Source organism: Corvus hawaiiensis, chromosome 3 (assembly GCF_020740725.1).
Source record: "Corvus hawaiiensis isolate bCorHaw1 chromosome 3, bCorHaw1.pri.cur, whole genome shotgun sequence".
In the NCBI taxonomy this organism is placed as follows: Eukaryota; Metazoa; Chordata; class Aves; order Passeriformes; family Corvidae; genus Corvus; species Corvus hawaiiensis.
In genome coordinates this window covers 26,976,902-27,003,105 of record NC_063215.1, presented here as the reverse complement: position 1 = coordinate 27,003,105, position 26,204 = coordinate 26,976,902, and the positions used below count along the sequence as shown (strand labels likewise).

General features: G+C 37.4%; 1 protein-coding gene across 18 annotated transcripts in view; it reads left to right on the top strand.

The window, feature by feature from the left end:
* The window catches only part of KHDRBS2 (KH RNA binding domain containing, signal transduction associated 2), a 344,845-nt gene that overhangs the window by 268,067 nt on the left and 50,574 nt on the right, over positions 1 to 26,204 (top strand). For all 18 annotated transcript variants that reach the window (XR_007202175.1, XR_007202174.1, XR_007202172.1 and 15 more), the window contains one exon: positions 16,640 to 16,722. Coding sequence is in view for 1 of the 18 variants with exons in the window: in XM_048296678.1 (XP_048152635.1) it covers positions 16,640 to 16,722 (83 nt within the window). In the remaining 17 variants the exon portion in view is untranslated. The remainder of the gene's footprint in view (positions 1 to 16,639; positions 16,723 to 26,204) is intronic.

Below are 26,204 nucleotides of genomic sequence, written 5' to 3'. Positions count from 1 at the left end.
AGCAAAATCAGATAAGGAAACATTTTGACAAAGCAAAAGAATACTATGTCAGTCAGATTAGCTTAAAACTCCTCAAAACTTGAAGAAAAAGTCTGAGCATTCATCAAGTGTTACGAGATAAGGGTGAAGTTGTACAAGGGCAGGCTGTAATGAACAAAGCCTTAAGCTCACAAACACAGAGATGTATTTCAGTGCAATTTTAACACATCTTTTTGCAACAATATGTTGCATGTTCTAAGGTGACATAACCTCTTATTGTGGACTTCTAATCATGGATCTTAAAGTGTTTGAGTTGGGGAAGCTGTTTGATACGATATTCGTAAAAGGTTTATGAAACATCCTTTCTCATAGCATCAGTATCTAATCTGCTTTTAAAGCTGGTATGAGCAAGGAATGACTCATATCACTTAGGAAGGTGGTGATGTGATCCAAATGACTGAGTTTTTTTCATTGCTCTGACATGGATTTTCACTTGGGTTTTGAGCATGTTAATTACATTAACACTTTTAAATTCTGTTTTCTGCATCTGTATAACCAGAATAGTAATAATGTGTTATATCATAGCTTTGCTTGAATATGCAGTATTAATACAGTAAACAGAACCAGTATAATTATTTACATTATTAATATGATCGTTTTTCTTGTAAATAATGAAAACTATAGTTTAACATATTTTTACTTTCCATACTAATACCTAGTTACATTTCCAAAATGATCCAAAAGATCTAAAAATGCAAAAAGATTCTAGATTTGTTCTTTTAATTTTGATGCCACTGAAGTCTATGAGAGTTTTCCCACTGTTTCAAGGCGGAAGTGCTCTTAGCTCAGTGGATAGCTTGTTGTTCATGTACTGTAACTTATAAAATTATACAGACCAAAACATCAGTGGTGTTTTTGCCACAGGGATTGAACAATCCAGAAGACAGATTACTCATGCAGAAAAATATTTTTCTTTCCTACTTGTGATTTCTGTGATCAGTGCTAGCTTCTAGGAAAAGCAGAGAATGATTTGGGAAACAGAAATATACAGTGGTTTTTGCATTTGCTTTCTCACTGAAAGTTAAAGCAGAAGCAGAAAAATAATATTTCTCTTTATGAAATTAACAATGCAAAAGACATTTAGAAGATGATCTGTAAATGCACAAAACCTTTACAGAGATATTATGTGCTTAAACACCAAGATTTACATCTCAGATTGAAAGATTTTTTTGAGAATGGAAATCAAGAACCTTAAAAGATTGTTTTTTCAATTTTTTTCCATATTAAAATACTGTGTTTAACATCCCGATTGCAATATTATAGAAACTTCGTATAACATGCTTGAATTTTGCTCAGTTGTGAGGAAATAGGTATAACTATCTATTTATATTTGTGAAGTCCATTGGGGATGATTATGATTTACAGCCCTGAATCTTCTGCAGCTAGAAAACTAAGGAATAAAGAGGAGCTATATCTTTCCTGCAGAATGCCAATGGAAGAGAGCAGATAATTTTGGTGCTCCATGCAAGTATGGTGGTATTGTGCTCTATTGGAAAGAAACAAGGGGTATCAGCTGTGGTTTTGGGCAGACTCATAGATGTATGTATTAGGTATTCTTGGGGCATGCTAACTAGCTCAAAACCTTCCTGGATGATAAATGGAGAACTTACTGGACAGTAAATAGGTGTTAGTGGTATATAGTTGTTGAGCTGTTCAATTCTGCCAAGATTGAAGCCACAAGGCTGCCCAGAAGAAAGGTTTTAGGAATATCAATCTCAAAGTCTTGGATGCTTGGAGACTTCAGACATATTGGTAGTTAGCCTCAGTTTTGGAGGATCAGTGCTTAAGGCAGCTCCCAACTCAAAACACTAATGTAGCTACATCCTTCATCTCCAAGCAAGTCTCTCAATTCAGATTCAGTTGGGCTGCCTGGACACAGGTTTTAATGTCGTTTGAAGACACTGTAGGGGTCTTCATCCCTTCAAGACATCCACAGAGAATATTTGATGTCATATAATACCCAGGAAAAACCTCTGGCTTGCTGGACTAGGAGGTAAAAGCTGGGATATGTTCATGTGTCTAAAATGACAATAGATAACTATGTGTAGCTGCTGAATTGAGCTCTCAGTGTCTGCCCTATGGTCAGATGTGAGGTACCTAGCTTTCACACTGTCTTGGGGTGACTTTATGATGTGTATCCCCTATCGCCTGCTCTGTGCCCAGACATGATTCCTGTGCCTTTATGTGTCTTTAAAATTGGGTGTGAGAGAAAGAAAAAAAAAGCCAGATGAATTTTTCAAAGCAGTTTGTGCTTCAAGGTCACTCTGTCTTCTCTGTGTGCTTCTGCAGCTGCAAGAGCAAAGGAAGCACCCTTTTTGCTGCTTTTCAGCCAGCTTTCAGCTCTGTTTCTCTGGAGAGAGACAGGGAGTTAAACTTTTTTTTCCCATGGGACTTCAGCTTCTTCTTCTCTTCTGGAACTGTTCAAAACACCAAAACTCACTGTGAGAGCTTTCCACTGAGGCCCAGAGGGGGGCCCATGCCAAACCAGCTCCAAAGAGGAGAAAGACCACACCCAAAGAGAGGACACTGAGAATTTACCAGGTTCTCTCCACAGCAAGAGGTTCTATTATTTAGCATTATTCTTTTCCCATTGTGCATTGTGTCTGTTAAATAAGTAGGGGGTTTTTCCCTTTCACTTTCCTCCGAGGATAATTCTTTCCGAACCTGGTAGGAGAGGGGCAGCTGACATCTGCCTTCTGTCAGAGGACATTCATTTTGGACATTCCTCCGAATTTTGTCTCAAACCAGGATGCACACTGACACCAAAATCAGTTAGTCTTAAACTAGAAAACTCCACTGAACTGTGCTTTTGACCTCCAGCAGGCACTGATGAGAAAGACCTCTTTCAAAGGAGAAAACTTCGTTGCTTATCCAAATGGACTTAAATTCAAATTACATTCAGCTTCTCCAAGCCACATCTTGAAATACAGGAACCCCATTGATCCTTAGACACTATAGATGATAAAATCAACAAGAAGAATATTGCTTCTAATTTCAGCAAGGGATGTTTTCAGTTTTTCTAGCTTCTCTGATTTTTACTCCAGTACTGACTGCAGATATATTCATCAGTCTGTCTAAAGGTCAAAATTAAAACACAGCCTTCTTCAGTTGGCAGGATGACTACAGTTTAAAAGCCGAAGGCCATCTTTTAATCACGCGTGATGCAATGCTTAATGTTTATTTTCGTACTAATAATTTAGTATTATTTCAGTGATACTTTAAGTACTCTAAGTGTCCTTCCTCCATTTTATAATTCTGAGCCCAGGTTCTGGGCTTCCCAGATGTTCAAGGTGATGCTCAGGAGTTTACTTGTCAATTTACTGACATACCTCCAAACATTTTACAAAGGCAGTAAATGCTGCTAGCCCAAATGACTTAGTTTGCTTTTAATATTAATGCTAAATAGGCAAGTCAGTGTTCAGGAGACCTAACTGAGATCTGTGTCCTTGACTGGCTACTGATATGTAAAGAAATACTGAAATTAGGAGGAGAGTTTCATTTTTTTATATTTTTAGAAGGATACATTTGAGAAGTCAACATCATCGATAAATCAGCACCTTTTGCTTAGATACATGAACAGACTGAGAGTCTGGTGGAGATTTTAAGTCAGTGAAATTTCAGCTGTGGTTTTGCGAATCTACTTCAGCCTCAAGTAGAGTTCTTCGGATTCACAATGATGGGACTCAGCGGTGTCAAATATTTTCATGAACCTGATTTGGATGTTGCTTATGATAACATTTGAATACAGAAAATAACCGGTGACAAAAATAGTCAGTTTCCTTTCAAACCATATTCCCTTCAGTGTTCAATGTGCTACATCTAGGAAGTATATTTTTATGGATTTATTTCCTTTTATGTTTTAGTATCTTTAGCTTTTAAAATTGAGTTTTATGAACTTATGCAAAAGACATCTTATTAAACTGAAAAAATGGAATGAGTTAATTAAAGAAAATTAATTTTGAAATTTTAAATAGTGTTTAGATGTTTTTTGTAATCATGTATACATTTTAACACTGCATTAAACCCTAGTCTTGGCTCAGGGGAAAAACCAACACAACCCTGTGTCCAGGGGATTTCCTGTTTCAAAACCCAACTGAATATTGTTATGAACCACTGTATAAAGCACTGACACTGCCTCTGTGAATCATGAAGATTTTCTTTTAATGTGGATTCCTGAGTCACTGACCATTGCAATCACAGCTAAATCAATGTCTTTGTTTTCTCCAGTGCATTAACAGAACAAGGACAATGGCAATGAGGAGATAATACTGACATTGTGGAATAGTGGTCCTGCTCTTCAGTCACAACAACCCCATGCAGAGCTACAGGCTGGGGGCAGAGGGGCTGGAAAGCTGCCGGATGGAAGAGGATCTGGGAGTGCTGGTCAACAGCAGCTGAACATGAGCCAGTGTGTGCCCAGGTGGCCAGGAAGGCCAGTGGCATCCTGGCCTGTATCAGCAATAGTGTGGCCAGCAGGATCAAGGAAATGATTGTCCCTCTGTACTCAGCACTGGTGAGGCCACACCTCGAGTGCTGTGTCCAGTTCTGGGCCCCTCAATTCAAGAAGGACATTGAGGGGCTGGAGTGGGTCCAGAGAAGGGCAGCGGAGCTGGTGAAGGGTCTGGAGCACGAGTCCTTTGAGAGCAGCTGAGGGAGCTGCGAGTGTTTAGCCTGGAGAAGAGGAGACTCAGGGGAGACCTTATCCCTCTCTACCACTGCCTGAAAGGAGGCTGTAGCCAGGTGAGGGCCAGTTTCTTCTCCCAGGCAGCCAGCAACAGGACAAGAGGAAATGGCCTCAAGCTGTGCCAGAGGAGACTCAGATTGGACATTAGGAAGAAATTATTCACTGAAAGGGCCGTCAAGCATTGGGATGGACTGCCTAGGAAAGCAGTGGAGTCACCGTCTCTGGTGGTGGTCAGGGAATGACTGGACATGGCATTTAGTTCTGTGGTTTAATTGACATAGTGATGTTTAGTGAAAGGTTGGAGTCAGTGATCTTGGAGGTCTTTTCCAACCTCAGTGATTCTATGAAGGTGAGAATAACCTTCTACTGATTTTTTTTAATATTCAAGCAAAGTCTAAGAGTTAGCTGGCATCTTCTCTGAACTGATAGTAAAAAAATGTATCTGTATGCTTCTCCTTTTCTACTGCAGTAAGTGCTGACATATCTTCTTTATTATTTAGCTGTGAACAGTCTTTCCTTCAGTATTTCTAAAACTGACATAGTGGCCTTCTCAGCTTGCTGTCTAAAACCTGATATAAATTTCAAAGAATTCAATTTTAAAATTCCTTTTAACATTGTTGCTCTTTAAAAGAAAGAAGATCTGAGACACGCGTAGATTTTTATCTTATCCAGGACAAGGTATTATCATAGCATAAACAAGATAAAGATGAGTGTGTAAAGTGCTGAAGCACTGTTCAAAAGGAAATAGCAATTAACGAATTCTTTTCATCCCACTTCCCTACTTTCTTTCTGAAATGGAATTGATTATGATAAATCACAATCTATATTTAATACAATAAAAATATCCCCATATAAAATTAAAATAAAATAAAATATAAAGAAAGCGGAAAATTATAACAATAAACAATAAAAACAAGATTATGTCAGTTAATACTAGAAGAGTAATACAAATTGACTTGTTACGCAGGCGTAGTAAAAGAGCTAAAATCACACAAAATTATTTTCAATTCTGAATATGGAGCTAAAAGGGTTCTGATCTTACTGAGAAAATCTAAAGAATAATAGTAAAATTTATTCATTCAAAAAACCAGCAACAACACAAGATTTCAGGTAACATCAGATAAATGTTCACTGCAGTCTATATTGTGCCTCCACATCTGTGGCCAGAGAAAAATCTCTTCCAATAATATTTTTTCTTTTAACAGGGAGTCTGCCTGTCACTCTTTATCTAATGGAACCAGAAATTACATTTTCAGTTACATTGTTGGACACCATGAGTAGACTGCCCAGCAGCTGGAGCAGTCATGGCCCAGGATGATCTGTACACTTTGGGAATCCAGCCCTAGGCATGCTCAAGAAGGTTGAACTCTGCTGCTGGTGTCTCCACCACGGTGCTTAGAGTAGAAGAGGCATTATTAGATGTGAACTTCTGCTTGTATATGATAAATGAAAATCAATACTGTTCTGATTGGCAGTCCATCAATATTTTTAGTTCTTTTTTGTCCTTAATTTGTTGGCAGTCTGCACCAGGAAAGGTCAGAGTCACTCTTCTGAGAAGAGTAGTCTTGCAATGAACAGAGCTGTTGGCCTTTTTTACTTTTTCTTTTGCTTCTTCTGTCCTTTTATTCATTGGCAAGCATTAAAAGAATTAGCCTAGAGATACCAGTAAGTGTTTTCAGTACGTCAGTTTTACCTGTTTCTGTACCTTTAACACACTTCACTCAGTTCATGGATCAAATACCTGGTCAGTTTTCTGAGTTTTCAACCATGAGTGATAGGAGGCAGGTAAAGACTAAGTTTGACCAAAGCCATTGCAAGTGCATGGTAGAAAACGTGTATCATTTAAGAGGGGAAACGATTACAATTCCTTCTTCTTGGTGTTCGGGATCACAACACATCCTTGTTTGCATGAGAGCCAGGCTGCACCAGAGTCTTGGAATATGCCATACACAGTAACAGGATTTTTATTCTCTATTCAATAGGAATTTTGTTTGATCCATATCTGTATCACTTCCATCACCTAAAAAAAAAAAAAAAAAAAAAAAAAAAACAAATTTGATGTGGTGCGCAGCACAAAGGCTTGCAGAGTAAGTCAAATGAGTTGCTGTGAAAATAATATTCTGAGATCTATACAGACTTGCTATGACTTTTTGGGTGGATTTTAATGCAATAAAATTCCATCAGACTTGAAGGATTTAATTCAGGCAGCTCATCGCTCACCACTGACAGACACTTCCTTTAGAAGGCTTTCACTTTAGGATACTTAATAGTAGTATTTAACAATCTTGATCCACTACAGTCAAAGACAACCAGACATCTTTTGCAGTACAGCCATTTCCTGGACCCTATTTGTGAAGACAAGGATCTGTATGAGGTTTTTATGAAGATTTGGGGGTCCTTGCTGGTTGCTGTGCTGTCTGCTGACCAGTATATCTCTGCCTATGTCAGGGTTGCATTGACTTTGAATCTTTATATTTGAGTAATTTGTAAAAGAAAATGAAAGAATATAACACAGACATTGGAGAACACTGACAAGACTGAGTTGTGAGAAAGCATTTCATTGGTGCAGTGAGATATATTTAGTCATATAGGATAAAGTTAGCAGAGGTGTCTGACGCAAAGATCTATTAGGCTGTCAGACAGTCTCCCAAGAGAAATGGTGGAATCCCTACTCCTAGCAATATTTAGCATTTGATTAGAGAAAGCACTAAAAAATGTGCTGAAAGGAGCAATCATGTTTGACAGGAGTTTCTAATAGATGATCTGTTCTTTCCCATCCCCAGTTTCTCTAATTGCGTGCTCAAACTCGAGGGAATAACAATTTAAAGTCTGCCTTTAAATATCTCAATAAGTATTAACTACTCTTTACTGTTTTGCTCATTCTTATATTCACAAATGAGATGTCCCATTGTATTCTGCATGTTTTCTTTTAATTATACCTGGCCTTTATGAATAATTCCTGTACAAGATTGTGCTAATTGAGTTCACTCTTCTTACATATTTTTAAAATCCAAGAATAAAAGACTGCAGTACCTTTAATCCTTGCTAAATTGTACTTCCCTATTGGACAATATCTGTTAGAAAATTAAATATTACTTTTAAGAACATGCTGTGAGTAGGTACTTTGGATTTTACTCCTTTACAGTACACAGGATCAAGAAGAATTTTCAGGAACATTTTTGTTCAAATGTGATTAGCAGACATGCAAGCAACATTTGTATAATAAGATTAATCATTGTCATAAGCAGAAAAAACAATGAGGTCATCTCTTCTGCAAGTGGTATTGACTAAAAATATAGTTTCTGTAGTGACTGATTTTCATAACTTTTAAATGCTAATTATTTTTTTCACAGTAAATTTCATTGCATCAGCACTTAAAAACTGAATACAAAGAAAAGTTTAATCAATTCAAACATACATATATATATATATATATAACACATTATTCAGGTTACAGCTTAAAAAATATAATCAAAGGTTATCATGGTACTGGCGGAATACTGTTTAGCTGTAAGGCTTGAACCGATGCTAAATAAGAAGTAGCATTGTTATGCTTTCTAAATACTCCTATATGGTCTTTTATAAGATAAGAAAAATTATTGGAAGAGTTAAAATGTTTATGTATGAACTCAAAAATTATGCAAAGTTCATAAATCACATACAGAAGACAATTTAAAATTCATTGTCCAAATTTATTTTTAAAAATATTTTTCTATAAAATTAGATTACAGAAAATATGTGACGAACTCAAATTGTAACAATCTAGACATTTGGAATTTGATTAAGCAAGGGCTTAATCAAATTTATGACAAAGGTATGGGGTGTCTTCCAAATATTAGGATATAATGATTCCAACATAAGAATGCCCGAACACTCATCTAGACCAGCTTCAGGATTAATAAATAAATAAATCTTTATTTGCCTTGGGTTTTGAGCACTTGAAGATTTGTTAACTGTTATGTATTACTAATTCATGGAATCCTTAATGGTTAAATATATTTAAATAGAGGATAAAAGTGGATCAAAAACAATAGGATTGCACAAAGAATTAACCTATGTATTTTCTTTTCTTGACATAAAAAATGTAAGGTTATTTTTGTGGAGCTTTTTTTCTTCAGTGCTGCAGTAAAATTGTATAGCTGTTAATCATCATTACTCCTGCAAGTCTTTTCTTTAGGGAATTCTGTAAATTTGGAGACATAGGCAGCTTATAAAATTTGAGGATGTATTTACTAGAGCACAGTATCTTGCATTTGGCCAGGTTGTATTAGCCTGCTTCCAGCATTAATAATACTTCATAGTGAAATTGGGTTTAAAATTAAATGCAGTTTAAGGTCCTGTAAAGCACCTATGAAAGCATTTCTGCTCTTTGCTAGTACCACAGCATTTACTTGAACATTTAAAAGCTCTGAGATGGACTATCCACTTTTCAAGGGCTTGAAAATAAAAAGTAAAATTTCTTGGAATTCCCAGCCATTCAAGGCCTAGAAATATCATTTCCTAGTATTACAGAGTTTATTTAACATATAAGACATTGTGTCTAGCAAGTCAAAGCACAGTGAGATGCTTTAAACCATCGGTAAGTTACTAAACTTGGGCAGAAGAGTTGTCACTGTTTAGTAGATATTTGTAATTATTTCTGTGTCTCTGATTCACTAAATCCTACTGCTCCGTGGACAGATCTTATGCCAGCTCCATCTATTGCTCTCTATCTACAGCTGGGGGAGCATCAGAATGCACAAGAGTTTCACCATCTGCTTTGCTGGAAATTTTGCAGAGAAATACTAGCTATGATAAAGATACTAAAACCAGTAGTGAGTGTATTGCAGCCCATCCTCCCTTGGCAGCCAAAGGCTGCTTTCTACTCTATTCATTTCAGTTCACAGGAAAAAGAAATCTTTCATTTAAATGACATTTATGTGATAGAATGTCACCAGTGCAACTTGCTACTGTAATATATTATCACTCAAGTACTATGTAAAGCAGTACACATCATCAGTAAAAATAGCAGTTAAAAAACCCTTTCTTCAGGAATCTCAGAGTCACAGACAAATGCAAAAATGCATCTTACTGCAGATACACAAAGAAGATAACGTTGGGTTATTTTTCATCTCCACTTGCTGCTTATTACTAAAGTAGGTAATTTTATTGATACTAGAAGAAAGATGTTTCTGCAAGACATTCCTGTGGAGTGGGAACTGAGTAAAGGATTGTTGCACTGGTTAGGATGCCGTTCCATAGGGAGAGGCAACAAGAAAAGCGTCACAAGTAAATGGGAGAGGAAAGGGTTTCAGAGTCAGTGATAGCAAAGTTAGGGGAAAGTGCAAGAAGTTAAATGGGTGTAAGCAGCAGTTGATTGTACAGAGCTTTGACACGTGGATTGGAAGTTTCAATGTGGCTTCATGAGCGTAAGAGAGCAAACAGAAGGATTTGAAGAAAGATGTTAATCGGATGAATGCTGGAGTATAATAATTGCAAGAGCAAATTGTGCTGTACTCTAGTCTGGCAAATATGGAAGGAGTAAGAAAAGTCTCTGATTTGATTTTCTTTTACTTTTTCATTCTGTTCTGATTTTCAGTGCACCAAAACATATTTTAAGTGTTATTCATTCATTTTGAATTTAGTTGAAAAAATACAAAAAAAAATAGGAAAGAAATTAAGCCTACGTTTAGGATAACACACAGCAATTTTTTGAAAGTATTTGAGATTCTGTTTTACTGTGCCTGCTTTGGCACTGCACAGCTATTTGCTTTCATGTCCTCTGCCCTGTCTTTATCTGGGTAGTAAACTTGTTCAATTTCACTCATTCTTACTGCCTTAATTGTTCAGAATGAGGTTTATTTAAACCATTGAAATATGAGGACATGAATGTTCTCTGCTTTGAATTTGTAAAATTGCCATGACCGTGATTATACTGAAACTTAAATTATACTTCTATGAGCATATGTAAATTTTTCCTCTCTTTATGTTTTACCAGTCATTTATTAAGGTGGTTCCCATTGCTGGTGTGAAGAAGACTGATCTTGTTAAGAGGTCGAGTGTGTTGAGACAACTTCATTGGTTCTAGCGAGCTTGTCTGCTCTGGGTTGTGTCATCACTGTAGACTCTAGTTCATACATTGCATTTATGAAGTCCCTAACATAGAGCTCTGATTTTTCAATTGTTTGGTATTCCCATTTTAATTTCAGCATTATTTTTTTTATTATTACTACTAATTATAATTTTGACAGATATTGTGCCACTCTACTTATTGTTTAGTTCATCTTCAAAATGCTTGGTAAATCTTCAAGTGCAGGGGATATATATATATATATATATATATATATATATCAATCATCTTCAAAAAACTATAGATAATAGTTATTATAGATAATATCTAGTTTTTCATTTTTCTGACCCTGGAGGTATAGCTGAAGGATCCATGGCCATCTATAATAATAGGTGTATGTACTTACAGAATAATTTAGTCAGAATTTCAGTTTCCAAATATAAATTACAATTTTGGGAACCCTTGCTCAGCAGCAAACTAACTTCCCAGGTACTTCAGTGAGATTTATCTGCTCTAACTACAGGTTTTCAACACTGAACAATCCAAATATTAAGTAATTACTATTTTTACCCCTCTTTGTAATTGGTAGAATAAAATTTCTATTTTTTCTAAATTATATAAAATTAATACACAGAAATGTGTTCCTCTGCATCTACTTAGAGCTGCCCCCCCACCTTAGAATCATAAAATCACGGAATGGTTGGGTTGGAAGGGCCCTTAAACATCATCTTGTTCCAAACCCCCTGCCATGGCCTGGGACACCTCCCACTAGACCAGGTTGCTCAGAGCCCCATCCAGCTGGACCTTGAACATTTCCAGGCACAGGACATCCACAGCTTCTCTGGGCAACTAGAGCCTTACCAACTGCTTAATATGCTATTCTCCCTTGACCTGTCACTTACATGTCCTTGTAAAAAGTCCCTCTCCAGCTTTTTTGGGGGCCCCTTTAAGGTACTGGAAGGTGCTCTAAGGTCTTCCCAGAGCCTTCTCCAGGATGAACAACTCTAGCTCTTTCAGCCTGTCTTCATAGCAGAAGGGCTCCAGCCTTCTGATCATCTTGGTGGCCTCCTCTGGACTCACTCCAACAGGTCCATGTCCTTCTTACGTTGGGGACCCCAGAACTAGATGCAGTACTCCAGGTGAGGTCTTACAAGGATGGAAGGGTAGGGCAGAATCCCCTCCCTCACCCTGCTGGCCGCACTGTTTTTGATGCAGCCCAGGATGTGTTTGGCTTTCTGGCTCCAAGAACACATTGCTGGCTCATGTGGAGCTCCTTATCAACCAGCACATCCAAATTCTTTCCCTTAGGACTGTTCTCAATATGAGCAATAAATTCCTCCAAATTACAAACTAGCTTGCTTAACTTAAGATCAGTTATCTAAATCTAACACATCCGTCCTGGGCTCCCTTTATAGTCATTGGAAAGAAAGTTCTCATTTAAAGAGCAATTCAACTTGTTTTCAAATATGTGTCAATAGTATGAATTATCCTCTGAAAAATATTTTATGTCTACCCTGTGAGTCTTATGGGAATCTACTCTAGCTTAGTGGTAGACGACTGGCTTTTAGCTTTCTAAGCTAAGGTGATGTGGATGTGTGAGAAAGCACAGACAGATGTGGCCAAGTCACAGCAGAAAAGAGAGTGAGACAGCAGCATAGAAGCAAGGTGAAGAAAACTGAAAATGTGCAAAGGTCCCTCAACTGCTTTTACTTAAGAGGTACAGCTAGAGGGGGATATTTATACCTTCACCTTCACTGAGGTACAGGACTAAGTTTTGTGTACTGCAGGATGCAGCTAATGAGAAGGGCTATTCTGTTTCTCTGACTGAAGGTATTTTTCATGTGCACGTGTTTGCCAACTGAAACACTGAATTGCATAACTCACTTTATTTTTGACTTACTGTTGTTTGTGTTTGGTTTTTTCTTTTTTAAAGTCTAGATATTTTGCAGTTTGCTACTTTAGAAAGAGTTGGGCTATTTTCTGTAAAAAACAAATCAGTTTCAACTCTCTTACAATCTATTTTATCATGTATTATGAGGAAATACATAAAATATTGTGAGTAGGACAGTTTTCATTAGAAGTATTAGATTTATTTTCCTTCTTGGTTTCACAGAGTTGAAACCTACCATTTTTCAGAGCATGCTGTGAAAATGCTATTTTCTAAGGCTATTCAGAGAAGAGGTGTTTTAAACTTGGTGCATTAGAGTGTGGGCTGTTATTGTTTGAAACAGGGTCTTAACACTAAGAAGGAAATTCATGTTTAAAGAGATCTGATTGTGTTATTTATGATACCCTTGTAAGTAATGATACTTAAAATTTTGTTTTTATTTCTAATGTCTTTCCTGGCATCTGAAAATGGAAGAGGATTTGAGTAAATCTAAATAAATAAAAGAAATTCTTCTCAATAGTCTCTTGAGTGTTGAATCAAATTGGTACTTAACTGTTTCTCAGGTAGTAGAATATAAGCCTTTTTTCAATTATGTCCCTTTTTGCTTCTACATCCTTTTTCCCCTGACTAATTTTCGTTACCAGTAGTAGAGTAGGGAGTATTTCCTCCTGAAGTGAGTCTTATAAATGCTAATTTCAGATGCTGTTGTGAGATTCTCCTAAGAGTTTTTCCAGTCTTCCCTTTGTGGGGAGAGACTAGTAAATACTTAAATAAGCTCATTTTCAAATCAGTCTTTTTTTGAATTGAGTTCTATTTTAAATTTTTACTTTCCAGCTTTTTTTGTTATTATTTTTCAGCTCTAAACAATACCAAAGCTCCTCAAAATCATCCATAATTGTTAATGAACATTCTTAGTGCCACTGCAGCTTCAAATGTGTATTTCTGTTCTTTTATCTCCCATCCAAGATGTATCATTGTAGGGCCAGAGCAAATCCTAGTCTGTGGAAGACTCACTGTCCTTTCCCTTGACACAAAGTAAAAAGGTTTTGTTGGGGTTTTTTTTTTATGTTTTGGAAAGTTGTTTTCTTGAGAAATACCTGAGATAAAGGTAGCCAGGCTCAAAAACCTAGCCTAGAAGTGGCTATCAGTTTGACTTTGAATATTTCTAATAATTCCCCACTGCATATTTTCCAGTTCATTGCAGTAGGCTTTTTCTTCTGAATGGTGGTGGCAGTTACCATGGGTCAAAAAGACTTCTACACAGGAAAAGTTTGTTTGTTTGTCTGTTTTTTATAGAAGCACTAATAGACCTAGAAAGTGCATGAAGTGCTGAGTCTAGTGCTGAGTGAAAAATTACACTGCATTTAGGGTTCTGGGTTCTTAGGGTTCTTAGGTTACACTGGGTTCTGGCCTCTGGATTTATACAGAACTGCTTTTGGAACACCATTCTCATCACACAGAGCAGAGTATGTGAATTTGGACACCCTTGGACTCAACAGGGTCTAGGTGGGAGCTGGGTGTTTCATCTCTCAAAGTGCCTATGCAAGAAATACTTTCAAACATTAAAGTTGTAGGTTCTGGGGAGTTGAAGGTTAAAGAGGAGAAAACTGCTCAGTGAGCTTAAGACACTTTGAGGATGTGAAAGGAGCTATTTTGGGTCTCAGTTCTAGATGCTTAAAGGCATGGTGGGTATCTGGGTACTATACATCATATTAAACTTTCAGTAAATTCTGGTGTGTGCCTTACACAAAGACATCACCTGTAGGATTAGAAGGTAATTTTCATACACGTTGAAACAAACAAAAGAACATTATCCAGAAAATAGTTGTTCTTTATTAAAGGTACGTTGTGCTTTTTTACTTTATTTTCCAACCATTTGACTTGAATCTTTTGCACTGTATTGACCTGCTCTGAGCCTTTAGGGAGGCTGTTAAAATCTGTAACGTGAACCCACGGTGGTGTCAAATATTAACAAGTGTTCTCTGCCCTGCTGATGCTGAACGTTGATCCACCTCAGGCATCAAGAAACTGAGAGAGCTAATTTGTAATTGTTGCCTTTCCATTTCTCTCAGATGGTTGGGTGTGCAGGCTGAAATGTCTGTCCTCTAGCTATTCGACTTTATATAGGAACTCCCATCACCCTCATCTTCACAGGGATCCCACCCAGTAGCATACTAATCAGTCTGACTAACATGTCTCCTGGGGTGCATTGTTCCTCTTATCCTGTCCCCAGAAGCAAGATTGTGTATTTAGCTATATGTTAAATACATCACTGTCATCTACAGGGATATGTTTTTAGCTGTACTTTTTGCTATGAGTTTATAGTAATGAAGACAAGTCAAAACAGTGCACTACCACCCAAAATGGAAGATGATGGAGTTGTGCGGACTTCAGATTCTGGGAGAGGAGATTCCCAGTTCCAAAATGGACACTCTCTTCTGCCCAGAAGGGCTTTCCCTTACTACAGCTGACACAGTCTGAGAAGTGAAGTCACTGTCCAGAGTCCTGTCCTTCCTTCAGGACTTAAAGCACCACAGGGATGCAATCTCCCACCAGGAATCCACTTACCCTCACTGCTGGGTAGCCCAGAGGAACAGGCAAATTTAATATGCTTGACCTAAGGGGACAGACCTGAATGCTTCCTCCATAGAATGTTTTCTTGAATTTAGGAGTGCCAGTGAAGTCTTCTTCAATACTGCTAGGGAGTTTAACTAGCAGAAATGATGAAGTACCAAACTAACACTGGGTGGTTATGGTAGTGTACTGGACTGATTGTTTATTGGACTGCTGTTATTTCAGAGCTGCCTCATGCCATCCCTTTTCCCCTCAAGCTGACTAAATTTTGCATAGCTTGTGGGGGGAAAAGATTGCCTTTTGCTGTTACTAATAATTGAGTCAAAGATGTTTAAATCTCCTATTTCCTTTAGCATTTCCCTTAACAGTTATCCCTTCCTTGTGAAAACAAAATGTTTCGTTCCAATTTAACTAAAAATACTGGCTACCAAAAATCATAAAGAAAGAAAAAGAAAGAGTTTCCATACTGCATTTCTTACCTACTCTGGTGTCCTGTCATATGAAAAGAGCATATCAAAAGTCATCCCTTGGATTTTATCTTTACTTATTTGCTGTGTGGTTCCTGAGCATTCTTTGGTTCAGAGACAGCTACAATGGATCACAATTGCCCATGGCTCCCTCAGTGGAAAGTTCAGGCATGAGATGAGCTGAATGACCTTCTGAAGACACTTGTGTCCCTCTAGCTTAGGCAAACAGAGCATCTGTCTGAGCCCTTCAGTGAGGACCTTAAGTTAGATGGGAGGAACCTGTACTAAAGTGTTGGTTAATTTGTCACAGAAAAGCATGCCTTTAAAAGGAGTAGGATGCTCAGTGAAAGTAAAGGGGCTTACTCTGCATTATTTATAAAAATCATATGCTTGATATTTATAGAAATCACTTCCTTGATTGATTGATTGATTGATATTGTTTCTTATGGGGTGCTGTGGGTTTTTTTGTTCTGTTTTGTTTTGTTTGTTGCTTTGCATTTTTTAGTAGACTGAATACTGAGGTTTTATCACATCACCCTTCTTAATAGTGTAGAACAGTCAATATATTTGACCTGCCATTTGTTCATTTCACCTGTAGGTATTTATAGAACCATTTATGTAACAAACTGCTAGGAAATTGTTGGTTTTATTATCATTCATCAGTATTCTACACAGATCCCACTGAAGCACTGTGGTTTGGACAATGCACCACAGTTTATCAGTGAATAAGCTGAGTTCTTAAATGAGTGACTGATTTCTTTACTCTTGCAATGTACAGGTTGTTCTTCACGACTCACAGTTCTCTTCAGCTGGCTGTGTGTTTCACATTATCGTGGGCAAACATGCCATGCATGTGTTGATGCAATTTATTTTTACAGCTTGATAATATGCTTTGATTTATCATTCTTCTAAGCTGTGGTGTTCTGTTTTCCCCTTAGGGATACGATGATGGATATGGAGGTGAATATGATGATCCAAGCTATGAGGCATATGATAACAGTTATGCCACACAAACACAAAGGTAAGCATTTGTACTTTTACATTATTTCTCCAAGTACACTTTTTTCTCTTAGTTTTTCATGTAAATTTACTGGCTTCTTCTGCACATTAAATTTTACAAAATCTCAGAGTACTTCAGAAAGCTATCAAAAAGTAATAGTGACAGTCAGAGTTTATATACAGAGATTCAGATGAAGCAAAAATGAAAGCAACTGTGCTTTTAAAATTGGTGCAAATTAAGTGTATTTTTTTCTTACAAGCGATTACACCATTTTCTTATTTGATGTTATTCTGAACTTGTTTGTCCCGTTTTTTTATCCTTTACTGTTGATAAGTTGTGAAGGGCATTTCATACCTATGGCTTTTACAATGTCTTGGGGGAAAAAACAGAAGGAAATTTTAAAAAATAGTTGTGAAGGTGGATACCGGTTCCTGGTTGGCATCCACCATCAAGGTAAACTACAGAAGGGAGTTGCATGCCAGAAGTAAGGCTGAAACTATCTGTTTTCTAACAGTTACTTTCTAAGCAACTCTCAGAATTGATAAGTTTGGAAATTTATTTTTTGCCCTTATGATGTGGAATAATAGGAAAAAGCTACATTCACATCTTATATTGATTTGTGTAACTAAGATGAGGCAACAAAAATGATCCCTTTTTTATATACATACACCTCACACGCTCATCCATTAATTTGACAGTTGGAGAATGTTTATTAAATATGGAATGGCATCTTTTTCACAGTTAAGCTAAAGGAGAAAAGGGTCCTTCAGCCAAATATTCAGAAAGTGCTCTTATGCATTGCTAAAAGTACTGCTTGGGTTGCGGAAAGGCAAATGAAATTTTAACAGGAAAAGACAGATTTTAACCGAGTTAGTGTGACTATCACTGAGCAAGAAAGCGATGTATACATACAGAGTTCTGTACTCCAAAGCCAGAGGACCTTAAACTTGCTTTTTTTGTTTAGCCATCTTTTTCATTGAATGCTTGGCTGATGAAAATGTCTGTAAGAATTACGTTCAGCTCCAGAACTGCTGTAGTGAGTGGTACTTCAGTGGATAAAAAATACTTCATAAGTATTTTTGTATCCAGTGAAGTATATTTAAAAGGATTTGTCGCACCTAAATGTGAACCCCATCAAGTATACTTTAACACTTTCAAGTAATTATACATTACTAGCTGAGCCCATCATATCATTGTGTAGGTAGGTATTCGTGTTGTCAAATGTACTTCAACCTTTTTAAAAAAACTCAGCTCATTTTTTGCTACAAGAGTGAATTGTCACAGGAGATATTACTTCTGATGTAAAAACAGTAATTAGTTGGAAATCTCTTGCTATGACATTGCTTTAGATCATCTGAATTAACCTGTAATTTCTTTGCAAGTTGATGTCCCAGGCAACTAAATGACAAATATATCGACTTTATGAGGAGTGTATTACAATGCAACTAGAACTAGCAGTGATAATTTGATGTAAGAAAGAAAATTTATAGTCACATAATTTAGTCAATTAAACAGCTATTAAGCTTAGTCATCAGATACGTTTTCTACTAATTTGAGCTACCTCCAGGATACCTAGTCTGTATAAAATCTGCAGCTAAAACATTTTCTTTTGAAATATATGACAGGACATGTGGTCATACTTACCCATGTTGAGTGGCACTTAATGCCTCAAGTAGACTATTGATTTCAAAGAGAGCACTTCCAGAACTACGCACTTCTCATTTCAAAAATTTAAAGAACAAATGGACCATTAGATACATAATTTGTATTTTGTCCCCTCATCGGCCATTTAGCTTCATAGAAATGCCTGCCTACTAAGCCAAAAATAGAAATAATAATAGTATATAATGAAATATATTGTACCAATATATGTACCCAAAATATTTGGTTAGATGTGTATTTAAGAATGTTTTCTCCAGGTCTCAGATCTTGCTTAATAGTATGCTCCAGTCATATGAGCAAGACATAACAAGTGCACACCTAACAAAGAAGACTAGTAGTACTGCTTCAAAGTACTTATTCCTCTCATCCGGTGTCTGATTTAGAGGAAGAAAATTAACAAAAACTTGCCGACAAGTGCTCAGCCAGAAAATTATCATTGCTTCCCTCTGCAGGGATTGATTAAACTTCTAAAGCATGAGATAAGAAGAAATTGTAGTTAGTGGCTTAATACAGAGTACCAAGATTTCTATTCGTTTTCTATCCCATTGCTTTTTATGACTTTTTAAGGAATCAATGTAGAAATTCTTAGAGATGGGACATGCTCTTGTCTGACTGTCTGTCTCGCTGTGCATGTTGGCCAAGCCTTATTCTCTTCATTGCTTCAAAAAGAAGAATGTGTTGGGGTGGAGGGTCATGAACAGACAGGTGGGTGTCCTGAGCTCAGGCTGAATTCAGTTTGCTTTAGAGCAAAGCTCATAGTAAGTCATGCCTTGTTCCCTGCTCAGCCCATGCACAGAGTGAAGATAGAGTTTGGGCAACTTGCCACCACCACCCCTGTTACCCCTGCCTTTGTCTTCCATATCTTGTCTACTTCCCATTTGCCAGTCTTTCTGCCCATATATATTTCGTTTTGGAGGCCCTAGTCCTTTGTTGTCCAAGAGGTCTGATTTAGAATTTTGCAAACCAAGCTCTGCCAACAGCAGGGAAAATGAGCACAGTATTGACATGCACAGTGCTACAACATGGGATTATGGTTTCGTACAAGGAGCACCAAAAATACCAATTCCCAAGACCATTCGGATGCTGTTCTTTAGTGCATAATTATCTAAAAGTTTGTACTAAAAGTCAGGGATGGTGTTGCAGGACCAACAGTGCATTTTCTCCTTCTCTAGTGGAGTTCCCTAATGAACTTCTCCAGACAGAAGATGCTGTCCTTCATGACAGCAGTCTGATTTTTAGGCTGAAACTAGGGGGATGGGGTCACTTGTGGAAGAGGCATGACAGAGTCTCAGAATCAGGCTGGAATGAAAGCCACAGTAAGTCTGCGTGTCTGAACAAACTAAGAGGCATCTCAAGCACACTTTGAAATGGACACAAGAAGCAAACTGAAGAAAGAGAAAAGCAGGACTTTACCTATGGTAAGAGCCACCTGTACCTTATCAAGCTGGGGAGGCTTATTTTAGAAATAAGAGAATTATGGGTTGTGACAAAACAGTCTATATTGCATGGAGGTATGTCTTGCTTGAAGTAGCAGAAGATGTACAGCCACCTTTTCCCTCCTCATGTTCCTGTCCCATAATGACAACCCAGAAGACGAGGTGGAACCTCAGGACAGATTTAAACGGACAGCCACCTGTCCTTCCCAACTGAGTCTGTAAGCAGGATTTACAGGATTCTGTGAAAGACTACACATTTTCTGAGGACGTTTAGAAACCCTGCTCATTTTAGAAATTTGTTCATTTGGACGTCAAAATACAGTTTTTAAGGTAATTGCAACAAATGCTTTGTCCAATACCAAAGAGAACAAGGAAACAACCATTTCAGTGGGCAGGAGAAGACACCAGATCTTACATACTTCCCATGGGCAATATTGCACTGTAATTTGAATTTCTTGATGAAACCTTGTTTTCCTCTCTCTTCCCCTCCCTTCCATGTAATGTGAAGATGGATCTCAGTGATAAGAATATCTGCCTGTCCAGACACACCAAAAGATATTCAGTAGTTGTTAAGTTCATACACTACTCCCTGTGTACTTGAAAGTCAGGTAGAGCAGACTCAAAACCTTTCTGCCACCAAACCTCTAGTCTGACAACTTTATTTAAAAATATAGGTATAGTATACAAAATGGTAGAAGTGTCAATTTCCAACTCGGCTGTAGGTAACACAGAAAATGTAGGAGAATCCTTTAAGCTTTCAAAATGTAATACACTTTCTGATTTTCTTACCAGGAACTTCTAAGTCTGTTGAACTATCACCACTCTCCAGGATTCATGGGCTGAGATCACTAGATCACCGGGAGAAAAGGATGCAAAGTTTTGTGAGGAGATGTAGATCAGCCTCTTTGGTTACTCAGAGGTTGTTAGGGATCACACATGCAAAGCGTGGCTAGACTCCTCAGCCAAGACCAACAGAATAATTTGGTAGAAATGGATAATTTGCTGATGAATCAGCTGAGAACCGTGATGGCCAACAGAGCCATCTTCAGCTCTGCTACCACATCTGCAGTCATCTCCACTGACCTTTGTGTCTCTGCCAGCACCAGTAGTTTCATTTCAAAGAATGTCTGTGTCTCACAGCCAAAAGAGATACCACAGAAACCTGGGACTGACTGGCCGGTCATGGGATGAACCAGGAAGGGTATATTCTCTTTAATCCGCTTGTGCCTAACTTATCCAGCCATATGTAGTGTAAACAATGGTGCCTAACAGTGAAGAGCAAAGGAAGACAATGGTTTTCTGATTAAGCTTAAAATTTGGGTTTGATATTATTTCCCTGTTCCACAATGCCTGGCATGAACACTCATCCATCAATCCATTCTGGTTTTTGTTAACAGGTATATGGTATATTGGCAATGGCTTTCAGGTCTGGTTGCCTGGCTTTTTATTCTGCCTTTTTTCTGTATGGCTTTTGTTAAAAACAGTTCAGCAGCAAAATTAGTTGCCGAGTGTGTTCTTTCTAAAGAAAGAGTTTATAACTCCCACCTTAGGCTGTAAATAGACTTGTAGATATCGGGAAGCCCATAACTTACTGACAAGAAGAATAAATAATTCAGTGATAAAAGACAGATGAAAATAGTGCACAACGTTGCTGTTACAGATTCCACTCCACAGCAGTACAGGCCTTGTGATGGCATGTTGTCATCCTTGCTGTGACTGCAAGATGACATAGGTAAAAAGCATTTCTCATGCCTGCCTGTGCTCATCCTCACTAATGACAGTGACCCAATTTTAGGACCTTGAAGCAATTCTTGGCAAAATATTTACGGTTAATCTTGCAAATAATTTATGTAATGCTATAGGCAGCAGTCCTCTGGACAGACGTTTCATGCTGGTATGCTGATCATTTTGGGCTAATGACTTCTTTTTGGTCTGTCAAACTCCCACTGCAAACCCATTCTGCATCTGCTGAGCTGGCAATCAAACTTCTGCTTCTGATGTAGAATTGCATATTATAGGCCATGTCATCTCCAAATTTCCCCTCTAAGATGTTAATGATAGTACAGAATCTAAACTTTAACATAAAGAAAGATGTCATTAATATATCTGGAATAAATTCTAAGTTCTTACAAGATCTGAAGACTGACAAACATTGTGTTAGATAATTGCTAAAATCTTAGAGGACTGAAGAAGAGAAAAAGAAAAGATGAGAAAGTAACAGAGACACTCAAGTTGGCTGATATCTTTCACCTAACTGAATTGTATTTCATTCAAAAGGTACGATAATACCTAAAGCTGTGCTGTTATGTGCAAAGTCCAGTTGGGTATCTGTTTCTCAATACTAGTAACAGAAGTAAAAGGACAAAAATGCTGCCTATGTCCACTGTGCTGCTGTGGAAAATAGATGCTATGACCATACCAGTGTACTATTATCCCAGTAACTATGTTTGTAGGAATACCTATCCCTTCAACCTCTAATAGGTGCTACAGTTCTGATGCGCATTCTTCTAATGACTCATACTCACAGAAAATTTCAAGAGTGTATTTAGCCACTGAAATTGAGTATATGACAAGTTCTTGATTTTGAAAAGAAACTTTTTTCCCTGGTTATTATTTCTGTTACAAAGTTCATGTTATCTACTCTACAGCTTGTGTTTACAGCTTCTTTTTCTGCAGTATGGACTGCTAGTACAGGAGCTTTAGAGATTACTTACTTATTTCTGATCTGATATGCAGGAGTGCAACATGGACCACAGTTCAGTCCATGTCACTTATGTGGCTTACGGTACAATCACATCAGTGCAGAGCATGCTGCAAAAATATTTAGGAAGAGTATTTTATCCAGTTGTATCTGCAGGAATTATTTACATCAGCAGGATATATTTGCCTGAGCTCCAGTTCATTCTGCTTTATCCTTGTTTGACCTCCAGATATCAAGATATTGTCTGTATATCTGTTTCCAAAGATGAGTTTCTCCAAGCAGTGCTGCAAGTAAAATAACAGACTAGTACACTTGTGAAGACAGCAGTATAAGGTTCAGCTGGGTGTACATGTTCCTTGGTGAACTCCACTCAGAAGTGCCACTGTTTTTGACTACTTGCTTTGTGAAAAGTTCCAGCACATTAGTTGTGAACTACCCATAGTTAAATGAAAGAATTTTGTCCTTAGTTTAAAAACAGTGGTCAGACACGACTGTGAATAACCATTATTGAATTAGTAGATTATCACATAGTTGAATGTTTTGGTGATATAATCAGAGGTTTGCACACTTCTGTCTCACTGTCAAAGTATCGCTATGTAGTAAAATACATCGACACATAAATATAGTCCAAGCTGAAATAGGTAGAATGGTTACACTGATTTTTTGCAAACTTAGATATTCATTATTATTTTCTCTACTACTCACTCTTTCACTTTTTAAGCACTGTGCATTGTATCTATACTTTTTCATATTTCATTTTGGCTTTGTGCTTATATCCGCCTGTCCGTAAATAAAGATTTCCCTGCTTTTTATTTCCAACCTGTTGAAATCAATCAAGGCAGCAAGCCTAGAATATGACATTTTATGTATTTTCACAGCAATCCACTTATGGCATTCATAATCAGAAACTCTTTTCAAATGCCACTTGTCATTTATTTGATTAAATGAGCAAAGTGGAAGCAAATTTCACTACTCTGAACTGGAGGGAAGTTTCTCCTCTGAAACTGTCTAGGATTCCTAAAATGTTGCATCATTACCTTTGCAAATACTTTGTCTGCAGACATTTTGTATTATATTCTGAAATAGTCAGTCATAATTCTGTGTCTATAAGAAAATGACTGTGGAATGTAGAATAGGTAAATAGAAATTGCCATGTGAAATTAAATGGCAGATTGGTTTCTATGTCATATTTTGCAAAAAGTTCAGAACCTGAAGTCATCTTGCAATTATGTTGGCTCTGCAATCTTAAGCTTGTATAAATTTACTGCCTTTGTTGTTTATAATATTTTTAAATTCCTATTTTCAGTAGCATAAAATCAAACATACAAAATTGCTGGAGACAGTTGAATCTAGTTTCACTTCAGGCATGTTGTAAGGTACTGAATAAATCCAGGGGTATGGCAATAGAGATATTCTTCTCCGATAAAAATACTGGATACAATCAAAATTGAGCTTTCAGAAAAAGGGAGACTTTATCCACTAAAATGTTCACCATATTATTCCATTAGTTCTAAAGAAGTATTGAGTAAAGGACTATATTTGTGATTTAAGGCTGGATCCTGTAAGTTCCTATATTCAAAAGATTTGTCATCTTCCCTGTAGACATTAAGTGCTCTATTAAGTAAAAATGTTCCAGTAAGTTTCAGATTCCTAGAAGGATTATTTCTTTATTCTCACATTTCCACTATGAGATATTATTTTGTAAAAATTTCATATATTGTAATTCACGTGAATGCAGATCTTGCTCGCCTCTCTTCCAGGCAGAAGTGTACTGCTTTGTGTAAACAGCTTTTCTTTCATGGCCAACTGTATGTTAAATCCTGCTGGCTCCCTCCCTCATGTAGGAGGGAGAAGCTTTACAAACACAGTCTTACATGAAACAACTGCAGCAATGTTAGACTGGATCCTGTTAGCACAGGAACTGAATATTTGATTGTACCAGTTATTGACGTTGGAAGTTGGAAATGCCTAAGATTACTGAACGGAAATTACATAGGAAAAGAAGGAGATAATTGTATATAGACGAGATCAAAGGATCTATTTGAGGATGTGAAAAAGAGACTTGTCTAAAATACTGAATTCCACCTCTAAAATTTTAAGTCCCACTTCTAGGGATTCTTGTGATCTGTCCTGGGCATTAGCTTGACTCAAGAATCTTGTCTAAAGGTAACCATAACTGGGATATATCTCTAAGGAGTGATAAAGGTTCATTTATCTGTACCTCTGTATAGATGCTGATTGCAAACTGACAAAGGCTGGGAATCCCTCCTCAAAGAGCTCCAATCCAAAAACCACAATATTGGTTCACTCTCACATTGTTGAGTGCTACAACACAAAGATGGAAGTATCTCAAATTATTTTACCTCTTCAAAGGCTAGTGTACAAGTTTTTAGCCTATTTCATTATGAGTCTGAACTGTGGAACTTCACTGGCATCAGCTGAATCTCTAGTTTGGACCAATTCATGTATTTCACAGAAGAAGCCTGATTATTATCTAATGGCAGAGTTACAGTTCCAAGGATTTGTCAAAAGCCTCTTTACTAAATTGACCAGCTCTTTCCCAAACATTTCCCAATAAAATATTCTTGTATTATACTAACATATACTCTCCCAGTTTAAAAGTACCATTAGGAAAGGAAAAAAAAAATGTATTTGCAGGAAAATGTAATGGCTAAATCTCAGTTAACAGGTCTTGCTCAAAGACTTTCAGTTTCTTAGGATCTTGGAACACGCTTCTGTACAGATTCATGTGTTACTGTTTAAAGAAGATGATCTCTTTCTTGTACCTTTCTGCTTTGGCTTTAGAGAGCCCATTGTATGTCTGCAACCACGCTTGAGAATAAAAGCTTAGATGCATCCTTCACCAAATAAAATCAAAGAACACAAAGAGAGAAAGGAAGAATAAAACAAAACACCACGCACAACGAAAAAGCACAAGGGAACAAGAAGTGCTTCTGTTCTTCAGTTCTTGAAGTGTTCTGCTGCCTTATATTACTGCAGCTGTAAGAGCAGCCAGGGAGCCAGATGGTAATGTTGCTAACCCAGGGTCTCTTGCCAGCAGCTTCCTGCAGGTGCAGGAAGAGATTGGTCAAAGGCTAATGCAGTCTATTCATTAATGTCATGTTTTCCTGTACTTAACCCCACTGACCTCTGAGTGGTGAACATCATGCTTCCCTTGGGTAGCTTGTTGACCCAAGAGTCAGGGTTCTGTGGCTTCAATCTTAACACTTTTGTTTGTGGTTCTCAGCCTAAACCACTTTAAAGCACTATTCTCTACAGCCTTTTTGGGCAAAAAGCTGTGTGGCTTCCCATGGGTGTTGACACAGTTAAATTGGAATTCATTTTTTTGCACTAATATAAATTTGAAAAAGTCCCAGTTAACGAGAGGTTAAAAGTCTTTGTTGGCTTTAAAGGTTGCCGTTTAGACACAGTCTCTGTACTTGAGCCTTCATCGTATCATAGGAGCCCTAGATAATAAAGATTGGAAGGCACTAAAGGACCCTTATCTCTCAAAAACAATCATCTTGTGTTGGTTTGAGTTTTGGGGGTTTTTTGGAAACTGACCCGGCTTTATCAGCAGGAAGAGAACAGATCACAGTTTATGGAAACTTTGATTCCAAATCTTTGAAAAGAAGATATTCAAAAACATTAACCAAAATGAAAAGTTAAAAAAAAATAAGCATGAATAGGTAAAGATTATGAAG